The sequence below is a fragment of the Mytilus trossulus genome, chromosome 3 (assembly GCF_036588685.1).
Source record: "Mytilus trossulus isolate FHL-02 chromosome 3, PNRI_Mtr1.1.1.hap1, whole genome shotgun sequence".
Lineage (NCBI taxonomy): Eukaryota > Metazoa > Mollusca > Bivalvia > Mytilida > Mytilidae > Mytilus > Mytilus trossulus.
Window position 1 is genome coordinate 55,129,335 of NC_086375.1, and position 23,053 is coordinate 55,152,387.

At 33.3% G+C, this 23,053-nt stretch overlaps 2 protein-coding genes across 5 annotated transcripts; one reads left to right on the top strand and one right to left on the bottom strand.

Moving 5' to 3' along the window:
• Positions 1-5,975: 5,975 nt before the first annotated feature.
• Positions 5,976-16,163, bottom strand: LOC134711870 (calmodulin-like). 4 transcript variants are annotated; one of them, XM_063572824.1, is made up of 6 exons: positions 16,029-16,163; positions 15,381-15,477; positions 9,811-9,841; positions 9,405-9,557; positions 7,740-7,982; positions 5,976-6,177 (listed from the first exon to the last, which is right to left on the bottom strand). In XM_063572824.1, exons 2-6 carry the CDS (start codon positions 15,453-15,455, stop codon positions 6,149-6,151), a joined length of 531 nt encoding a protein of 176 aa, XP_063428894.1. In that variant the 5' UTR covers positions 15,456-15,477; positions 16,029-16,163; the 3' UTR covers positions 5,976-6,148. The 4 variants fall into 4 exon arrangements, with proteins under 4 accessions (XP_063428894.1, XP_063428893.1, XP_063428895.1 ...); XM_063572823.1 differs by having other exon boundaries at positions 16,018-16,120; XM_063572825.1 differs by lacking the exon at positions 15,381-15,477 and having other exon boundaries at positions 16,029-16,158.
• Positions 16,059-21,793, top strand: LOC134711872 (neo-calmodulin-like). Its single transcript, XM_063572829.1, has 5 exons — positions 16,059-16,111; positions 18,951-18,981; positions 19,811-19,954; positions 20,467-20,712; positions 21,541-21,793. The coding sequence occupies exons 1-5, from the start codon at positions 16,109-16,111 to the stop codon at positions 21,570-21,572; spliced, it is 456 nt and encodes a 151-aa protein (XP_063428899.1). The 5' UTR covers positions 16,059-16,108; the 3' UTR covers positions 21,573-21,793.
• Positions 21,794-23,053: the final 1,260 nt, after the last annotated feature.

Here is a 23,053-nt window from a genome sequence, read left to right on the forward strand (position 1 = left end):
TATCAAGTTACAGTGGAGATCACTTCTAACCTCTCATTAAATCTGTCAGAATCTGTCAGGAGAACTGTTCTAGGACAGTACGTAGAACTGTCAGCCTGACACCTTTTAGTCAGTTCTAGGTTAGAACTGTTCTAGCTAGAACTGATTTGGTCAGTTCTACCTAGAACTGATTTGGACAGTTCTACCTAGAACTGATCCTGACAGTTCTACCCTAGAACTGATTTGGACAGTTCTACCTAGAACTGATCCTGACAGTTCTACTCTAGAACAGTTTTAGTCAGTTCTACTTCTAGAACAGTTCTGATTACAAATTCTACGGCTAGAATTGATTTATAAATTCTACGGCTAGAATTGATTTATAAATTCTACGGCTCGAATTGATTTTTAAATCCGACGGCTAAAATTGATTTATAAATTCTACGTCTAGAATTGATTTATAAGTTTTAAGAACTCTTTGTCTAAATATAAAAGCTTCGGCAAAATAGCGATTAATATTATAAAGAGTTTTGCTATTTGCCGGTTTTATTACAAATTTTTCGTCGGCAAAGAACATGTTTAACCCCGTCATATTCTGAATGTATAATGACTGTTCCAATTCTGGAGCCTGTTATTCAGTGATTTTCTTTTGTTGATGTGTTACATAAATTATTTGTTTTTCTTTAATTTTTGAACATAGATTAAGCCGTTAATATTGGGAAAAAGGGGGGGGGGGCATTTTTATTTCAATTGTTTTACATTTGTCATTTGGGGAGTCAGGATGGCTCATTTTACATAAAAAAAATTATCTGACCTTAATCTTTGTGTAATATGTTATTCTGGCCCAAACCACTAGGGACGGATCCAGCAGTTTAAAAAAGGGGGGGGGGGTCCAACTAAATGTCCTCATTCAAATGCATTGATCGTCAAAAAAAGTGGGTCCCCCACCGACCTGGATCTGCCATTGAGCCACTATTAACTTAAACTGATCATATTTGATTTCATCATATAAATCTATATACATTTAGCTGCAAACTGCAGGAATCCAGTTTATCTTTAGGCAAGGATACCAATTATATTGGAAAACATTAATGATTTCAAAATTTTATTTGCACTCAATTTATAGTAATAGCATGTCCTCTTTTTATTCAAAATATTGAATTGTAAACAAATGTGATATCTTTTTACAAGTAGTTTTCATACCTCGGACGGACCTGTTATACAAAAATCTTTTGACCGCATCAATCTAAACTGACCTTATTTGCTCTTTCTTCCTGCAAATCTATATAGCTGCACAGTAAATCAGTTATAAATTTAGGTCAAGAGGGACTGTAATATACAAGTTACAGCAATATTGGAAAACAATGACCTCAAAATGTTGTTCACATGAATTTAAAGTGCTAGCATGATCTCTTTTTATTCAAAGTATTGAATCGTAAACAAATATCAGTACAATGTAGTTTTCATACTTCAGACTGAGTCATGTAATAAAATATTTTGACCGCACCAATCTAAACTGACCTTATTTGCTCTTTCTTTCTACAAATCTGCTTAGTATATAGCTGCACAGTAATTCAGTTATAATTTTAGGTCATGAGGGACTATAATATACAAGTTACAGCAATATTGGAAAACAATGACTTCAAAATTTTGTTCGCATGAATTTATAGTGCCAGCATATCCTCTTTTTATTCAAAGTATTGAATCGTAAACAAATATCAGTAGTTTTCATACTTAAGACTGAGTCGTGTAATAAAATCGTTTGACCGCATCAACCAAAAATGACCATATTTTTTTTTTTTTTTTATGCAAGTCTATATAGTTGGACAGTATATCAGTTATAATTTTAGGTCAAGAGGGACTGTAGTTTATAAATAACTGCAATATTGGAAAACAACAACCACAAAAAAAAAATCGCATTGATTGAGAGTGCCATCATTTCCTACTTTTATTCAAAATATCGCATCAGAAACAAACATCAGCTAGTTTTCATACCTCAGACTGACTCATGGAACAAAAGTATGTGTCTGGGCAACAACAACCCAACCATAGAGCAGACAACAACCGATCACGATGGATTGTATAATTCAAATGACAGCGTGTCCTCTTTTTCTTCAAAATATTGAATTGTTAACAAATTTCAGAAGTTTCGATATACATATGTATCAGACTGAGTCATTTTAATAACAAAATTATTTGACCGCATCAACCAAAACTGAACATATGGGACCTTTTGTAGCTTGTTGTTTTCGGTGTGAGCCAAGGCTCAGTGTTGAAGGGCGTACATTGACCTATAATGGTTTACTTATTTTTAAATTGTTATTTGGATGGAGAGTTGTCTCATTGGCACTCACACCACATCTTCATGATCTTCCTATATCTATATATTCTTTATCATGTCAATATATATGGCTTCATTGTAAACCAATAATATTTCTAAGTCAGGACAGATATTGTATGATAAAAAGGACACCAAATTTTATCCACATCATTTTAGAGCGCCATTATTTCCTCTCTGTATCGATAATATTACTATTTAAGGAATGACTGTAATATTTTTTCTGTCTATGAAGAAATAACATAAAAAATTTGGTGCACACTGATAAATGCGCGTAGGTTTTTTTTTAACAGTGTGCACCACATTTTTACGTTATTTCGAATAGACAGAAAAAATATTACAGTCAATTCTTATAATTTAATTCTAAATTTCATTTTAACAAAATGTTTAAACCTTGGCAAACCATAAAAAAACGTTGATGATGTTACGTTCACATGACTAACTTATGTCTATGGGTGTTGATAACAAAATAACGTCAGAAGACCCGTTACATCCAAACTTAAATTATTAAATATTGAACCGTCACAAAAGTGACTTTTTAAGTCAGTAGTTCATGATGTTTTTTTAAACAAAACTATTTAACGGCATAATCCAACTCACATGACTGAAACATATACTTTATTTTAAAATGAAAAGTACATGTACATGTATGAGAAGTTCTCTTCTTGGAATAGTATACTGACTATACTGTTAACAGGTTAATATATAATTTGAAGAAGGACAATGATTGGTTTTGTTTGTAGCCTTACGTCCAGTGGCAAATGTTTCATTTATGTTCAGATCGAGTATATTTTTCAGAATTTCAGGACTCCCAAATATTATTCATAATCGTTATGGATAAGTTTGGCAACGAGCTAATGCAAATGTACATAGTTTTTTTACGTTTAACAACACTGATTTCAATAATCCCATAATCCATCCACTGTACAATTTTCGTTTGAACATTTGTCAAAACAGAATCCTAAATCATGAATGTAAATCCAAGGCAAAGAAGGTAAATTAAGATTAAATTTCCATGAATTAAATGCAGAGTTATATTTATGAAGAGACTGTTAAAGACGGGGAACGAAGAAACGTAAACAATGATGTTTCATTTGCAATCTTATAAAAATATTTCTCCGATGAGTTGGATAACCTCCTATCCACTTCGATATTTGTACATGTAAATTTTTATCAGTAAAAATATAGAAAAATCCGCTATTATATAAAGTAAAGTAATTGGAACTGATTTTTTCTTCTAAATTCTAAAGTGCCCTTTCTGCAGTGACGTCATTTAGAACTGTTCTTCAGTCCTGACTGATTTGGTCAGTTCTGCTGACAGTTCTACAGTTAGAACTGATTTGGTCAGTTCTACCTAGAACAGTTTTAGACAGTTCTACCCTAGAACTGATCCTGACAGTTCTACCTAGAACTGATTTAGTCAGTTCTACCTAGAACTGATCCTGACAGTTCTACCTAGAACAGTTCTAGGGTAGAACTGTTCTAGCTAGAACTGTTCTAGGACAGGTTAGAACAGTTCTAGGACAGATTATTCTGACAGTTCTAATGAGAGGTTAGAACTGATCTCCACTGTATATAGTGTATACATCCTGTAAAACTATAGCAGATTGGAAAGCATTTCTTGTCTTACACAAGACATCACTTGTTTTTTGAAACAAGACAATTGGCCAAAGTAAATTCTCTAGCAATGAACTTGATAGTAGGTAAAATACGAAAAAAGAATCACGATTGTCAGCAATGTGTCGATGCCGCTGTTGTTTACCTTGTCATTGAGGGTATTATTAACCCACCAGATTGGTTGCTTCGCTTCTTAAATAATTTATAACATACACTCAGATTTAGAAACTATAAAAGAAAGGTTCACTTCGTTGAATCCTACCGGTGATGTCAAAAAGATGTGGATTCTTCAAAAAGCTAAAAGTTTGTAAAAATGTATGCAGTCGACAAAATAAGGGATGGGAAAGTGGGCGCATTCAAACATGTTTAATACCGCCTCATTTTGACCCTATCTCAAGTCTGGAGCATGTAGTCCAGTGGATGCCGTTTGTTTATGTCTTCAATATGTTTTGTTCGTAAATTATTTTATTATATATAAGGTTGTCAAAGGATACTATTGTAAGTCCTTATTTTGGTGACCTGTACTTATATGAAGCAGAATATATAGCATTTATAAAAACAATAGTTCACACGATGTAATGGTTTCGCCTTCTTTACTTATCATTGCTATTATGTTGATAGTCCTACATATAAAGCTTTACTACAATTATCACATAAACTTAACATGCCTTTATCCAAGAAAATGAGGTCTAGGTCATATAAACCAAACAAGAAATACATGCACACCTTACAATTATTCAATAAACTAAATATAGTTGACCTATAATTGCTTAAAGTTTCTACGAAACAGACTTAACATTGACCAATGAAACATGAAAATGAGAACATGGTAAGATGAACCATACCAGGCAGACATGTAAAGCTAACAATTCTTCCATACAACGAATACAGTTGACCCATTGCTCATAGTTTAAGAAAAACAGACCAAAAAACAAAACCTTAACACTGAGCAATGAACCTTGAAAATGATGTCAAAGTCAAATAAAACCTGCGAGACTGAAATGTACATCATAAAATATTTCCTTACACCAAATACATCTGACCTATTGCATATAGTATTACAAAAAGACCAAAACTCAAAAACTTAATTTTGACCACTGAACCATGAAAATGAGGTCGAGGTTTACTTAGATAACACATGCCAGCAAGACATGTAGACCTTACAATAATTCCATACACCAATTATCATATACCTATTGCATAAATATACGAAAAACAGACCAAAACACAAAAACTTAACTTTAACCACCGATTGAAAACTATCTGACGGACAAGGTACACACATACAAAATATAGTTATCATATTACTCATAACAAGAGTAATATGATAAAAAGTAGCCACTGAACTATGAAACTGAGGTCGAATGGACATGTGACAGACAGAAACTTCGTATTACATGGTGCATCTATGTATACAGTATGAAGCATCTAGGTCCTCGATCTTCTACAATACAAAGCTTTTAAAAAGTTAGCTTACGCCGCCGCCGCTGGATCACTATTCCTAAGTCGAGCTTTCTGCGTCAAAAAACGCAGGCTCGGCAAAAACTAATTCTTTTGAAAATCAATGGGCCAATAGCAATTAATGGCGATTTCAAAACCCCATACAAACGATTCACATTTAAGTTTCTCGTCTGGCGAAAATGGGGGTATAAGTGACACATAATTTCCGTTGTAGCTCTTTGAAAAATCCGATAATCGTCTTTTTGTCAGCATCTACATGTACATGATACTGGGTTAATCCTGTATGGACAGACATTCTTATACAACTGACTGACTTGGTCGGACGAATAAAAAAGCTGCTAGATACAATAATTGATCTGACTGGCCACATCATCATCTCTAATTTGTTTCAGCAGTACGTTCCATAATTTATTTATTTTTAATTTGGGGGCTTAAAAGGGTATTCTTAGAGCGCTATAGTGATGCTTTTATTAAAATCTTACAGCACATACTATTTATGTATGGATAACATATTGAGAAATAGGTGTTAACCTTGCAATCAACAATCATACAATTCTTCTCATTTTGACCAATGACACCCACCAAAGATAAACTATGACAATTGGTGTCCCTTTAATGCCTGTAACATATTATAACTTGCATTTTAACAAAAAGAGAGAGTGAATTCTACTGATAATAGAAACACTCATCTGAATGCATAGTTCAAAAAGTTTAAATTGTATTGCACAAGACTACTGTTTTCCGTATGACTTTTCTTCATTTTGAGGCCATCATATGAACGAATTCTGAAAAGAAAAGAAAAAGAAAGGTAACTGGAGTAAAATCTTCATAAGACAGATTATTCATTAAAAAGCAGTGTAACATTAAGTGTGTGAAATTAACTATAATATTTTTTAATAAATGATTTTTGTACAAAACAAAATTGTTTAAATGTCGTTGAGTTGATCGAAAATTTCAATTTCGTTGTTTTTTTATGCTGGAATTGGAGTCGGGAACACGTCACATCAAATTTCCATTATATTGATTATAAGAAATATTGCAGCGAAACTTTTTACCTTTTTTTATATTAACTTATCCTTCTATTACAGAGCCCCTTAAGTGCCAAAAATGAAAGTTAATATATTTGTACGTGCGAATTTAAATTTTGTGCGCACAACTTTAAATCATGAGCGCACCACTTGAAATCTTGTGTGCACAATTTTTAATCTGGTCTTTGAATGATTGCAGATAACATACGATGTTTGTATTACAGTGAACGATATATTGCATTTGTCTTATAATTACATTTTATGTATGTTTCATTATAATAGTTTATTCCGATTGGCTAACTGCACATCACGTGTTATTCCTCAAGCAATGCATCACTCAATAAAACTTACCATCCACGATAACGCGTGGCCCCACAATAAAATGCACAGGTGAATTAAATATTTTTTTTTTTATAAAATTCGTGTTTTCATTATCATTTAGGGTTGTAAAAGCGTTGACCGTGGTCACATTTTTAGAATGAAGCGGTTCCGCGCTTCAAACAAAATGTACTTCGGTCAACGCTTTTACACCCCAATGAAGTTACAAAAAGAAACATGCAATTCTTAAAAAAAGATCATGCTGTTGTTGACAAATAAAACAAAATTCATTTGAACTCAAACTAGAAAATCAGATCTTATTTTAATTGATGTTACTTCAAAGTTGCTTTGACATAAAGAAGATAAAAGGTACCAAGTCTACACATTCATAACACCATTCATGCAAAGAGATTGTTGACTACATGGTTAATTAATGTAAACCGCATATCTAATATGAGTTGTTTTATAGCAGTATATTTACACATTTAAAAAATGACGTATCTTTTTTTGTAATTCCCGAAAAGGCTTATGTACCATATCTTGCAACGGACTATTTGTACAGTGTTATCATGGTTCGTGTGATACTTTTTTCTTTATTTTTCCGGCGATATCCTCTTATCTTAACTGACAATTTCCCCGAAACTGTTGAAAAATAAGGTGTAAATGTTAGTGCTGCACTATTTTAAAAAAGGGGCGAAAGATACCAGAGGGACATTCATACTCGTATGTCAAAAATGAACACAAAACGTCATGGCGAAAAAAGAGGAAGAAAAAGACAAATTATAGACAAACAATAGAACACAACACACACCATAGAAAACTAAAGACTTAACCACATAAACTTTCATGTTATATTCTTCGGTTGATAAACGTTCAGCATGAATGACAAGAGAAAAAATACCAGAACAAAAGTTGGTCAAACATGTGGCGATTTGAGAATTTATGGTACTTACTTATTAAGATCTTGAATGCAATACATATTGAATAACCTCTATTTATACCTTCATAGTGAACTTGTCCATCACCGTCCTTATCAGCAGCTCTGATCATTTCATCAATTTCAGTTTCACTTAATTCTTCTCCCAAATTTGACATTGCTTTCCGGAGTTCATCTGCATCTATAATGTCATCTCCATTTTTGTCGAATGCTTTGAAAGCTTCCCGAAGTTCTTCATGCGAATCTGTTTCCTTCACTGTCCTTGCCACAAGAGATAAGAAATCAGGAAAGTCTATAAGTTCTTCCCCTGTTTAAACAAAAGAAAGTGAAGATGATCGATATGGACAAAATACACATTTTGATACACAATGAAAACTCAAAAGTAAGAACATTACTGTAGATTTCCAGCAGAATACCTGTATAGATGGTTTAAGTTAATGAATACGTTGACGTTCTCTCCCTAACTTGTTTCTCAGTGTGTTTATTTCTTATAGTGGACATTAAGTTGCGAAAGAAAAAAAATCCTATGTATTCTTGCCGTATACGTTGTTAACACATTGTGACTTTTTTTTTAAAGCAAGACTTAGTGCTTTTGTTTTGTTTCAATCTAATTAAATACCGATCTGTCATCCCTTCCGTTTTCTGAGCTCCACGCGACATATCAGAAAATGGGAGCGATGAGTGCTCGTTTTTCTTTTAATTAGATTGGTTTTGTTTTGTTTTATCTATAATTAAGATTCAGTTTAGATATACTGTTTGTTTTGTTTCCGTATACTGATGATAACACTGCTGTATCGAGTCTCTTTGAAGGTAATATCTTCTTACTTTTGAGTGACGGACGGTAATACTTCATATATTAACTTAAGCAGTTCTTTGAGCTCACTTTCCGGAAATGTATTCGAAATGTTTTGTTTATGTTTGTAATGCTCTTACTTGAGAGTTTTTCTCTATGGTAATGGTAGTCTCAACACTGATCGAGAATAAAAGCGGTGGATTGATCTAAACATAAATCGTATGTTACTCCGTCAACTATATATTACGTGAGAAAATTCGTCTGAAGTTGTCATTACTTATTCGACTATCTTCTTTTTTAATTTGTTTTAATATGTCAAATTATTTTCAAGATATACCAGTCAACCAGAAAGACACGCACAACACACATTTATGTTTGTCCAAAGATCACATCAGCTCATAGTAGACTTATATGTATGTGCCTGTCCCAAGTCAGGAGCCTGTAATGTAATGGTTGTCGTTTGTTTATGAGTTACATATTTGTTTTTCGTTCATTTTTTTTTATATAAATAAGGCCGTTAGTTTTCTCGTTTGAATTGTTTTACATTGTCATTTCGGGACTTTTTATAGCTGACTATGCGGTATTGGCTTTGATCATTGTAGAGGGTCGTACGATGACCTATAATTGATAATTTCTGTGTCAGTTTGGTCTCTTGTGGACAGTTGTCTCATTGGCAATCATACCACATCTTCTTTTCATATTAGCATGGAAAGGGTTAATTGTATTTTTTGTATAAATTTTCTATCAAATTTCACATCAGTACATGTGTTTCAGTAATGGTTTGGTTTGTAATAAAATACGTTAAGACATTAAAATGTCCAATGAACAATCCAGATTTTAAACTGATTTTTCCCCCTTTTACGTTGTTTTTCTTTTTGCACCTTCAACTACTAGCAAGCTCACATCAAACATAAACATATAACGAGAGCAGTATACCATTGCTTTCAGGATCAGCATAAGCATGTGTCATTTCTTTCAATTCCTGGTTTGTAGGATTCTGTCCTAAAGCCATCATAACTGTTCCGAGATCTTGAATACTGATTGATCCATCCCCGTCAGTGTCAAAGGCACGGAAAGCTTCATAATATTCTGTGAAATAAACAATTCTGACTTGTATTGGTTTTTTAAAATAAAAGCATTTCTGTATACGGTTTTCTTTCCTTTCTCTCAGTTTAAATGAAAATACTATATTTCAGATATTAAAACACATTTAAACATAAAGAGATATAAAAGGTGTTAATATCAAGTGTTGGCTTGTAATCTTACTATATTCATCGAGGAGTTAAAAATGTACTTCTCAATCATTTGTAAAACAAAGAAAAAACAATGCAAAGGATCATACCTGCTATTTGTTCTTCTGTAAGTTGGTCAGCCTACAATATAAATTTGTAAATGAAAACACGCCGCTTTAATGGAAAATGGAAAAAAAACGATGCTTTTATACAGACTCAACTATTTTTAAAACAAACAAACAAACAAACAAACAAACAAAAAAGAAGATGATTTACGGTTGTGAACGAAAGAACTGTCCATTAAAGTTCACGTGCAAGTTATCAGCTTGAGATCACCAAACAGACTCAGCTCATACTATATGTATTTTGAAGTTTAGTATGACGTCCATTATCACTAAACTAGTATATTCACTTTTGTTTAGGGGCCAGCTTAAGGACGCCTCCGGGTGCGGGAGCTTCTCGCTGCATCGAAGACCCATTGGTGGTCTTCGGCTTGAAATTCACTGTGATAATAATATCACTCGCCCTTCTTATTTGAAACCGTTTCAAAAGGCAAAACTTTTTTTCATTTTTTGTGATGTCCAAATAAACAACACGTCTTTTGTTTTCCTTTTGTATTGTCTCTGTTAAAAATCGCGATTGACAATGCCAGATATTGATCCAAAAAGACCCTTAAAACACCCACATATATGTTAACCAAATAAGTATATAAATTGTGACTTACCATCTTCTATATCATTTGTAAAAGTAGTATATAAGATCAAACTGTCTACCGATTTAATTTAACATTGTTCCCCCATTCATATTCATTGACAAGAGTATACATCTACTTAAAAGACCATTCTAATCTTATCGGTAAACTCGTCCTATTTCACTTGTAAAGATTTTGCTTATATTTGTGCTAAAACCCATATACACAGAGATCACACTCTACTGAGCACTTATTGAAATTTTATTTTCTCAAATGCACAGTTGTTAAAAGATTTTATAACATATTTACATATAAATGACAAATATATATAGCATTGAACAATCAAACGAAAAGTCCGAGATTGTTTAGTCGAAATTCTATAAGAAATGTTTGAACATTGAATGTACACAACAGAAAATTTAATAACATTGGGATATCGAGTGATGTTTTTTTAAATGGCAATCAACATTGGTTTTCTTGAGGTGGTTGACTAAAATCATATATCTTTTTATCTGTTGTTGTCAGATTCAAGCTTAGCAATGAAAGGTGTAGATTTAAACACATAGTTTGAGGATAAAGCAATGGGGGCGAACTGTATAAACCTTCCTACGTGATATTTAAGTTCATATAAAATAAACCACCATCCATTTTGAACGTACATGTCTATGTAATAGGTTTTTATCCGAATCGTTTGAGAACTTCTACTATTTTTCGTATGTGTATCAGTGTTGGAATATACAGATTAGTAATAACCCTTCAGAAATTGTATATGATTATCAATATAACATGGGCGAATGCAGTTTAAAAAAAAAGAGCTAAAGACCAGACTGTTCATTCTGACATAGATTAAACAAAATAATGCCATCTTCAAATTTTCAAACAACACAGATTGCATTCAGATCTATGATGATTATAATATCTGTTTACATGAATTGTCATATTTATAGATTAACTTTTCAGAGATTTTTTTCGAAATTCAAATGATTTCTTCCCCCTTACCGTATTTGGAAAAATCTTTCAGAATTTCCAGTCCTCAGAGCTCCACAACTTCGTGCTTTATTTAGCTTTTTAAAACTGTTTTGATTCGAGCGTCACCGTCCGACGATCCTTCTGTAGAAGAACCGCGCGTCTAGCCCAAATACAAAGTTTAAATCCTGGTATATGTGTTGATTTATTTTTTAAATAATGTATCAGAGTTGTCTCGCTTGGCAGTAGTTATATGAAGGAAAATTTTAACGCTTTAATATTCACTTAAAAAAAATCGACCTACCTACGATAGGAAAACTGACAGTCCTAGTCAATTAAGATTTGAGTCGAATGCACCCGCACGAGCGGGGTTCGAACTCACAACCTCGGTGTTGACTTGCTAGTGATTACAGTAGTAACTACTTAAACCACTGAGGCCCCCTAGAGTAGAACAAGAAAACGTCAAGGTAAGTGATAAATATGAAAGTCAATTGTAAGGCGCTTGGGTATATGATACAGATTTGTTTTTGGTGTTGATTAAAACATTCAATATTCTATATTTATAATACGTATCTATCACTTCTATATATAAAAAAAGAAGATGTGGTAGTGTTGTAGACCTGGGGATATAGAGGTAGTCTAACTAGTTGAGTTAGTGAAGATCTTCTTAGGCTCAATTGGTTAGAGCGCTGCCTTTAGATCCTGAGATGGTTAGAGCGCTGCCTTTAGATCCTGAGATTGGGGGTTAGAACCCCGCTGGTACCATCCATGGATTTTCACAGCATTGGCGCTGCGAGCAATTACTACTTGTACAAACAAGTGTATATAGGTGCCTGGCAGTTTGATATGGGGTCATGGTGGTTGACCAGCGGTCATAGGATAACCATGACATATCAAGGTGGAACTGGCCAGAGGATTTCCGAGTAGATAGCTCGGGGTTGTACAGGTAGTGGACCTGTGAGTTGCTCGGATGGATGGTACGCAGCCCGAGAAAAAGAAAAAGGGGAAGAGTGTTGTAGACCTGAGGATATAAAGGTAGTCTAACTAGTTGAGTTAGGGAAGATCTTCTTTGGCTCAATTGGTTAGAGCGCTGCCTTTAGATCCTGAGATTGTGGGTTCGAACCCCGCTGGTACCATCCATGGATTTTCACATCAGTATGATTGCCAATGAGACAAATGTGCACAAGAGATCAAAATAACACAGACATTAACAACTATAGGTCACCGTACGGCCTTCATCAATGAGCAAAGCCCATACCACATAGTCACTATAAAAGGCCCCGATAAGACAATGTAAAACAATTCAAATGAGAAAACTAATGACCTTATTTGTATAAAAAGAATGAACAAAACACAAATATGTAGCACATAAACAAGCGACAACCACTGAATTACAGGCTCCTGACTTGGGACAGGCACATACATAATAAAAATATAAATAATGTGGCGGGATATGTCTCACCTAGTTTCGAGTGAGTTAAACGTCTTAGAGAAAATACCCAATTTTACCATCCATACTAAAATGTGTTTCTTAGTATGGATGGTAAAATTGGGTATTTTCTCTAATAAAGTCGTTTGACTCACTCGAAATTAAAAACAAAAACAAATCTGTATCATATACTCACGCGCCTGTGATTACAACATAGATATAGGAAGATGTGGTGTGAGTGCCAATGAGACAACTCTCCATCCAAATAACAATTTAAAAATTAAACCATTATAGGTTAAAGTACGGCCTTCAACACGGAGCCTTGGCTCACACCGAACAACAAGCTATAAAGGGCCCCAAAATTACTAGTGTAAAACCATTGACTTGTTTATCTTATTCATCTGCATATTTTGCTTTAAACTGATAAGGTAGCGATAAGTTGACTTCAAGCTCAATAATAACGAAGCAGGCAATAATCGTTTCTTCAGAAAACTTGGTTGGATGCGAAATGAAAAAAAGTAAGTAAAAAAGCATAGTCTGTGTATTGTTGAGTTCTGTTTTCTGTACTGTATTAACCATTATATATTTTTTCGATAATCATGTGAAGCACTAGGATTGCTGTCTACCTGACGTATATAGATATTTTTCTTCCAGAAACTACACCTATAATAAGCAGCATAAATAACTAATTTGAATTAAAATGTTATGCTGATCGAACAGATGTAAGAATTGGAACAACCACATATGTACATTTCTACCTCGCGATCTAAATGGGCTAAAACAACAGTAGTTTACCGATGTTCAAATCTTGTAAATCGTCGAGAAAGAGACCAATCAAATTCAACAACAGAATCTAAGGACATCGCATTACCTCGAAAAGGAGCGAAACCAGGTGCGTCGACAGGATAAGCGTTAGTCTCCAGTTATACATGCAAAACTCTACATGCGAATTCACAATCAGTCAAAATACCACAATCTGCAATAGTGTTTGAGGGGAGGGTTGCGATCTCACAAACATGTTTAACCCCGCGGCATTTTTGCGCCTGTCCCACGTCAGGAAACTATGGCCTTTGTTAGTCTTGTATTATTTTTAATTTTAGTTTCTTGTGTACAATTCGGAGTTAAGTATGGCGTTCATTATCACTGAACTAACATATATATTTGTTAAGGGGCCAGCTGAAAGACACCTCCGGGTGCGGGAATTTCTCGCTGCATTGAAGACCTGTTGGTGACCTTCTGCTGTTGTCTGTTCTCTGATCTGGTTGTTGTCTCTTTGACACATTCCTAATTTCCATTCTCAATTTTGTTGTTACTTATAACCGACTTTTACCCACGGTTCTATATTTTATTGACAGGTTACCTACTCTGTGGTAAGACATCCTGGTACTCGGGTCAATTACGAGCAACCAACAGAAGTAAAATAATATATGTAAACGGTGCAATTTCGGGGGAAAGATTAATGCTTTCTGATGATTTAGTCGTGTATAAAAACCATTAAACAGTAAACTTTCCCTCAAAATAGTCTCGGTTGAATTTACTTATTTACGTTTCTCTTGCTTGACCGAGTACCAAGATGTCCAACCACAGAGAAGGTAACCTGTCGGACATATCATATGTTCCGTAGTCAAAAGTCGGTTACATAAAACCATTGTCTATTGGATGCAATGAAAGAACAATACATATCTGACAGATCTATCAAATGATGTCGACGATCTTAATACACATTTAAAACATGTCGGCAGTGAGTTGAGTCACTCAGTAGGGCGGGGTGGTGGAGGAGGGGAGTCCTTCTCCCCGCTCAATCCGTCTCTGGGTTTTTTAGGGATCCCATTCCCGTTCAAGAAGTCCACACAGTGTGTAGAAAGACAAATAACATTATTTAATGCATTTTGCTTAGGCAAACTCATTTAAAAAAAAAAGTAATATTGTCCATGATTTATGTATCTGAGGGGCGAAAAATACCAGATGGACAGTCACACTCATAGATCGAAAATATACTGACAATGCCATGGCTAAAAAAAACAAATAAAAGTACACACGACATAATATAGAAAACTAATTTACAAGACTAAGCAATATGAACCCCACCAAAAACTGGAGGCGATCACAGGTGCTCCGGAAGGGTAAGCAGATCCTGCTCCACATGTGGTGCCAGTCGTGTTGCTCATGTTATTACAAACCCGGTAAATAGTTTAAATCGGTAGGTACATTTGTGAAGAGGAAACGGGATTGTATTTACGACATAATTAAGGTACATATCCGAAATCATCTGTGAAACAGATATTCCATAACGGTGGTAACCGTAAAATTTACGAAGAGATGGTTTCAACTTCACCATTTGGAACTCTTGTATATTATACAACAGTATAGTATCATTAGAAGAAAGGATGGTGTATCTTTGTTTTATGCAGAAAAAGAAATCATGATAAAATATTTGAGCAAAAAATAACCAATAAAATAGTTTAATGGCCATGGCAGATGCTTCAAAAGGTTTAATAAATATCCGACACAACTAACCTCAGGTACATTGGATGCAATCGAAGGCCTGATTGTTACTAGAAAGTTCTTAAAAGTACTGAATTGTTCCCGAGTACCTCGTTTACCGAAAGGAAGACATAGACTTTCAAACAGGTCTCTTTTATCGTCTGGTTTACTTGCCTGGTTTTCATGGATTTAGGAAAATTTAGTATTCTGTAAAATAAAAGAAATATATTCCAAAACTACTTAGTTCTTTCTTATCTTTTGATGAAATCATGTATATTCAACTTTACATTTCATTGTCGTAATAAACAGTTGCACGTGGTCTTTCATCTTTACGACATTTTATCAAATCGACATAAAATGCCGTTTTATATTATGTTTAAGAACTAAATTAATGCTGTTCACTTATTCACCGTTAACCAATAAATATTTAAGGGAACAACTTTGATTAGACTAAGCCCACTACTTTAGAATTTATCGTTTTTATCTTTAAATGCGCGGATTTCTATTTAAATGAATGGGCTGTAGAATTATTTCTAAATGTAGATACAGTAATGTTATTGTCACAATTTGACACACGGTATATGTAGTTTGAAACTACTACCAATTAGTTGTTTAAGAGTAGCAATCTAAAATCTTTTACTTTGCTAATCCCATATATTGATACGAGAAACTTATATAATCATAAATCACAACTAATAAAAGTCATTAACCATGTCAAATAAATAGACACATAAAATGTGAAATTACCCCGTACATACCCCAGCTAAATATTTTACCACCATTTTCAGGTCAAATATCAGTTTTACTGTGAAGTCCTACAATATCAACATCAACTAAAATGGTAAGCAACTTGTATTTCTTTCACACGCAAAACGACGACATTCTAAACTTACACACATAAACATATTTGTTGTTGTAATATATATACACTATATTTTTCATGTATTATTATATTTAAGACTTATTAAGGAAAATAAAACAAGACACGCCTTTTCCATTTATACATGTCTATAAAACTATGTGTAGTAAACTATAGAAAGATGTCCAATTGTGTAAAATATAGCGTACTAACTATTTCTAGGCCAAGCAAATGATCTATAAATTTGTATCCGTCCGGTTTTAAATGATAAATGACCATGTTTACAAATCCAGTCTTGAAAAATAGACGGAAGAAGTACTTTATAGGTTTTGTTTTGCAATGTTTTATTACAAGAAAACATGAATTAATGAAAAAACGAAGTTTGCCGAAAATTAAAAACAATACCCAGATCGTTTTAATACGTTCGACTCGAACTATTTGAATGATGTTACATGCAAGGTCGTCAAACAATGAAAATGTACTATTACAAACATACTCAATTTCTGTTTTATCAAACTCAAGATACTATTATACTATCCTATCTCGAAAAAATATACAATTCCAATATCAAAGGCAGTAAAAAGGGCAGTGTCAAAATGTTATTCGTAAAAAGTAGGGTCTAAAGAGTATATGATTAGTTTATTTTTTATGTGTGTACTCGTACATATAAGTAGCAGAACTTATTATATAAAAAAAAAGAAGATGTGGTATGATTGCCAATGAGACAACTATCCACAAAAGACCAAAATGACACACACATTAACAATTATAGATCACCGTACGGCCTTCGACAATGAGCAAAGCCCATACCGCATATAGTCAGCTATAAAAGGCCCCGATAAGACAACGTAAAACAATTCAAGCGAGAAAACTAACGGCCTTATTTATGTAAAAAAATGAACGAAAAAAAATATGTAAGACATAAACAAACGAAAACCACTGAATTACAGGCTCCTGACTTGGGACACGCACATACATAAAAAATGTGGCGGGGTTAAACATGTTAGCGGGATTAGACTGTTTTCATAAAATAAGAAAAACACAGTTAGCATCTATCAGAATCTTCCATCTTCACATTAAGGACATTAAGATATATTTGTCAACCAATGTTCTACTTGAACGTTTTTGTTGTTATTATAATATAAAAAAAAAGAAGGTGTGGTATGATTGCCAATGAGACAACTATCCACAAAAGACCGAAATGACACAGAAATAAACAACTATAGGTCACTGTACGGCCTTCAACAATGAGCAAAACCCATACCGCATAGTCATTGCCTGTCGTATGCCTTTGAAAACAATCAACTTATTTATTTATTTATATTTATCCTGAACTCAGTATGAAACCAATAAACGTACATTTTACTGGAAAACAAACAAGAAAAAAAGCTCAACGAGCCCAGATTTTCTTCCTGCATGTTTCTATACAGATCTGTTCATTTTCTAACAATGTATAAGTATTGTATGGTCATTATTTCAATGAGTAAGTTTTGTGTGCACCAAAATGAACTTGGACTTGAGGGTTTTTAATAGAGTGTATGTCTATATACGGACGCATTTGAAGATTAATAGTATTTCTTTATAAAAAACCCAATGCGTCTAGTTTTCGTATTGTTATCTTCCATTCTTTAGTACACGTAACCGTTTACGTATATGTAGTTGATGTGAAATAGCTGAGTATATTAAAAAATGATGGGGTATGTTCTTTTACAAATGGACAAATTGTCTGAAGTTTTGTCTTCACTGTATATGTTTTTAATGTATATTTGTCTGTGTATCACCATTCAAATATAGTGTTATAACATTAGTTTTGAACTTAGGGAAATGGATTTATATGAGAGCCCTACTTTTGTTTCCTAATTATACTTTTGAATTACTAAGATATAAGAAGATGTGGTATGAGCGCCATGAGACAACTCTCCATGAAAGTCAGAATTTGTAAAAGTAAACCTTTATAGGTCAATGTAGGGTCTGCAACACGGAGCCTAAGCTCAAATCGAGCAGCAAGCTATAAAGGACCTCGAAAATGAATAGTGTAAAGCCATTCAAACAGGAAAACCAAAGGTCTAATCTTTATAAAAAAAATAGCAACAAGACACACTCATGAACCATATCATCAAACGACACATTTGAACATCTGATTCCAGACTTAGGACAGTTACACACAAATGTAGCGGGTTTAAATTTTAATAGGTACCAACCTTCACCCTTATCTGAAACAATAGTGAAACACCACAACATAGAAATACATACTATAAAATATCAACTTGTTTACTTCGTAATTATTTACATTCGACTGTAATTATGCATGACTAATTCATTAATGAAATATGTTTATACGTAACCTATTTAAAATGTCCCTTTTAATCTTATTACATGATGGATGATGCAATAATCAAGGCAAATTCCTACCTTATTAACTCACCATGTATCACACTTTATTGAATTGGTGTGATTCAAACTGTTAAAACCTCAATTTTATTTTATAAATAAATATTTGATTTTACTGATGAACTAAATTGGCCTACTGGATAATGAACTATAATAATCAGTCAAGCACATGAAGGTGTACCGTGTTTAATAACATATTTAACTACAATTGTAAGTGTAAAGTAATATTTATTATCTTCTCGTTCGTATGGCGTCGCAGTTTGACTTTAAATGAACAAATATGCACTTTTATGAAATAAAGGCGTGTGACGGTTAAACGCCTACATATAAAGAGTCACTAAATAAACACCTGCTAAATTATCTGTTTATTATTTACAAATAGGATTACCTGTATACTTTTGATACGATTTCAATGTTCTTATATTTGTAGAGTAACACGTTATCAGACGACCACATTGAAGGTAAATTGTAATTCTAGTGTATTGAGTACTGTGTCCTTAATGCTTCCAAGAACACGTTCAAAATTAAACAAAAACATCGCATTTAAAAAAAAACAAAAAAAAACTACAGACAATAAGCTTCCAAGAACCCGTAAAAATACATTTAAGAGACTGATGGCAATATGCTTCCAAAAACCCGTTCAAAGTTTGTACAAAATAGGTAATTATAAATACGTTGATTCAAAAGACATTCAAATGAGACAAAAGAAAAGTAAAATATATTCAAAGCAACAAAATCAACAAAAGCTCTTTTCTGATCTTAGGCAATATAGGAAAGGTGTACTGATCTTAATTTGAACGTCTGTTTGCTTTCGATATTTACAAACCTGGCATATCCTTACAAATAGAAAAAATGACCAACCAGTGTGCAGGGGATGCTAAGCTAACTACTCCCATTATGGTTGGATCTACTGAAAACAGACTTTATATAACAACTCATATCTTATGTTGATTAGCCATCTTTCAGTTTTAGGATGAATGTCAATTTTTCGTAAGTGTGTGAAGTAACTTATGGACTTTCCGAATTGATTTTCCTCTAAGTTCAGTATTTTTGTGATTTTACTTTTTACTAATAAATGTTTAACCATATTAGGCTGCTGTTTCTTTGACTCAAACTGCAAAATATCCCTTTATTCAAAAGTAAATGTTAATTGTTCATACTAGTTAAATACGTTTGATAATAAATGCAATTGCAAATTAAAAATAATCTGATTGTACGTATCATTAAAAACTTATAATTATGCAATCATTTATTTTTCATAAATACATCAATAAGCATTCTGTCTTGTAGAGTTGAAGGATGCCTTTAATTTATTTGACAAAAATGGTGATGGTCGGATAACAACAAATGAGCTAGGAACTGTCATGAAATCTCTGGGACAACACCCGACAGAGATGGAACTAAAGGATATGATAAATGAAATTGATGTGGATGGTTTGTTATTTAGTTACATTGTGTTATTGTCTAATTTGTTTCTTTTCAGTTAATACACAAGACGCTCTCAAACGTTCAGTTCTACAACATTACAACATTCTACATTTACACTCTCGCTGGTTATATGATAAAAACAAGTATGCTGGACACTTCAAATACAAATATGTATATCGTCGTTTGTCGTTTTGTAACATATTGTATAACTAGTATAAAACAGCACGATATTCAATTAAAATGTAGTTGAACAAATAAAAACATGATAATTTGTATAAAAGAAGGCCATTACGGAAAGAGAACAAGTCCATTATTACTACTTACACAACATTAATAAACTAAAGCGAAGAGTAAAATGTCTATGTTACGTCAACTCAAGAACATATAAACACATTGACAAATTAAACCACATCTAGAGGTCACTGTAGAAGTCTTGTTAGTGTAGAGGCTATGTACTGGAAGGAAAGACATCCTAAGCATAGAAAAACGTTTCATTTGTCTCTACGTTTTACAAATAGGTAATGGAACAATAGAATTCCCGGAATTTGTAGCCATGATGGCAAAGAAGCAACAAGATGGCGGCGACCCAGAAGAAGATTTGCGGGAAGCGTTTAAAGTATTTGATAAAGATGGAAATGGACAAATTAGTCAGTCCGAATTAAGACAAGTAATGCTTAGTCTTGGTGAGAATTTAACAGAAAGCGAGATTGAAGAAATGGTTGTAGAGGCAGACCTTGATGGAGATGGTCAGGTTAACTATGAAGGTATGATTGATCATGAAACAAATTGTCGAATACATATGATAAATGTATACCTGGCGGTATGAAATAAACCTAACATAAAGAAAATAAAATGAAAATGTTTTTCACAAACGTAAACAAGTTTGAAACAAAATACAAGTAGTTTTCGTATCGTCTATTGACTAATGATAGCATATTAAACGAAACATGCTTGTTTATTTATAACAATATATTGCATTTCTTATGTTCTGTTTTCTGTATCGTTTACATACAAGATGAGAGATTATCAACAGATTTGTCCTCTATTGTAATATATTCATATTCATATATACATTTGTTATAAACTTCGCCGAGTTTCGATTAATATGACAGTCGCTATATTTGTATGTTTATAAGCCGTTTAGAAAGCATAACAAGTAGTACTGATATTGTTTTTAGCATCAGTTACAAAAGACTACTGATCTACCGTTACCGAGTCATTTATGTACAATTTCTTTATGAACATTAGAAATACTTTCAATTGACTCAGTTCTTTATAGAAAAATGATAAGGAAATGTGGATTGTTTGCCACATGATAACTAGATAACTACCCAGCTAAGTCCGAATGACGTTTACATATAAGCAGCTACGTGAATAATATACCAAAAGGCGCGTTCTTCAACAACGAGGAAAAAAACTTCCTGAGACAGACGCTTTAAAACTTCGACAGCGATGCAACCGCACAACATAAGTATATCAGACTGTAATAATTTTAGAAAGTTCTTATCACAATATATTGGTTCGAAGCGCTAACAACAAGTAATAGAATACATAAAACACTAAATTTGTTCTTTGTTTTATGTTTATTTCAGAATTTGTTGGTATAATGGCACAAAAGAGGTAAATTCATGTACAGAGGTACAGCTACAATAAGTATATGGACTTAAATACGGAAAATAAAGTTCTATGACAGTTTTGTAACATTTGTGGGAAATCTACCATGCAAAAACAATGTGCGCTTGGAATTCATTAGTACTTATTATACTAAAACAATCTAAATGAAAATGTAATTTATAAACTCGAATTTGTTTTTTTGTACAAAAAAAACATAATTGTATAGGTGTATGATTATGTGGGATTTGCATACTGAATTTTATAAATATGATGGATTAAACAAACAATTCTAATTTTATCCCGATATACAAATGCACAAGAACCATTTTCAGCATAACACAAATCTATATAATACTTAGTGTTTAGGTATGAAGACAGTCTATTTCGACACATTCATACCCATTTTCCCTCTACATGTAATAAGTGTGATGTTGGACCTTTAAAATATCAACTACAATGTAGTTAATGATTGGCTTTGAATTTTATTTGTTGTCTTCGGTTGATTTTTTTTAAGGTGGTACCTAACGCTACAGAGAGATAACTCTGTAAAATCAGCTAGACGTCATTCTATAAAATCGTGCGGTAATTGGACAGTTTTATATGACAAATTTTGAATTGGTAAAGAAGGGTTGTTGCACAAATATTCAAGAGTTTAACATTAATTAAATGTTTATCCTATTGCAATTGTAATTATCAAGGTCCGGCATGATATATTTCCCAAGATAATATCTTAAGTAGTTTTGCAGTAATCATATACATGTACGATACCCAAGACTAACATTTAACGAGAACTTAAAAGATTTCAACAGAGGAGAGGCTTCCATACTCTTGTATTAGAAACAGATGGAAAAAGCTCTGCCACCATCTGTTACAGATACCATGAACATGGATAAAAATGACAAACGCATAAAAAGTGTCTATAAATCTTCTACACAGCCAGGGATCTAACGATGAAGCTAACTGAACACTAAAATTACTCTGGTGATCTTAATTAGGGTAGCTAACTTCTTGTTCCAGTAGTGGAGTCAGACGCCTCCAATATCTGTGGAGTCTGTTTGCTGTATTGTAATGTTTAGCAATAAATATATGTTCAGCCGATATTTTGGGTCAAATGTGACAATAAATTGACGACAATACACAGTGCTTCACTACACATGACCGTATTCATGTTAAACGACTTTACTGACTATTGATCATCTTGCGAATAAGTCGGAAAATTCCAAAGGTAGATTTAAACTCGTACAAGGAATACAAACTGACAATGCCATAGAAAAAACAAGGTTAATCACCAACATGACAAACAACCCTCTACAAAACAAAATATAGAAAACAAAAGACTGGGCAACACAAACCTCCCAAATACAATGGAGCTGATGTCAGCTGCTTAGGAAAGGCAAGCAAAGTCGGCTCCACATATGGAACAAACGTTGTGTTGCTTATGAAAGTAGAAATTACAAAGTACAACATATAGAAAGCTATACATGGTTCTGA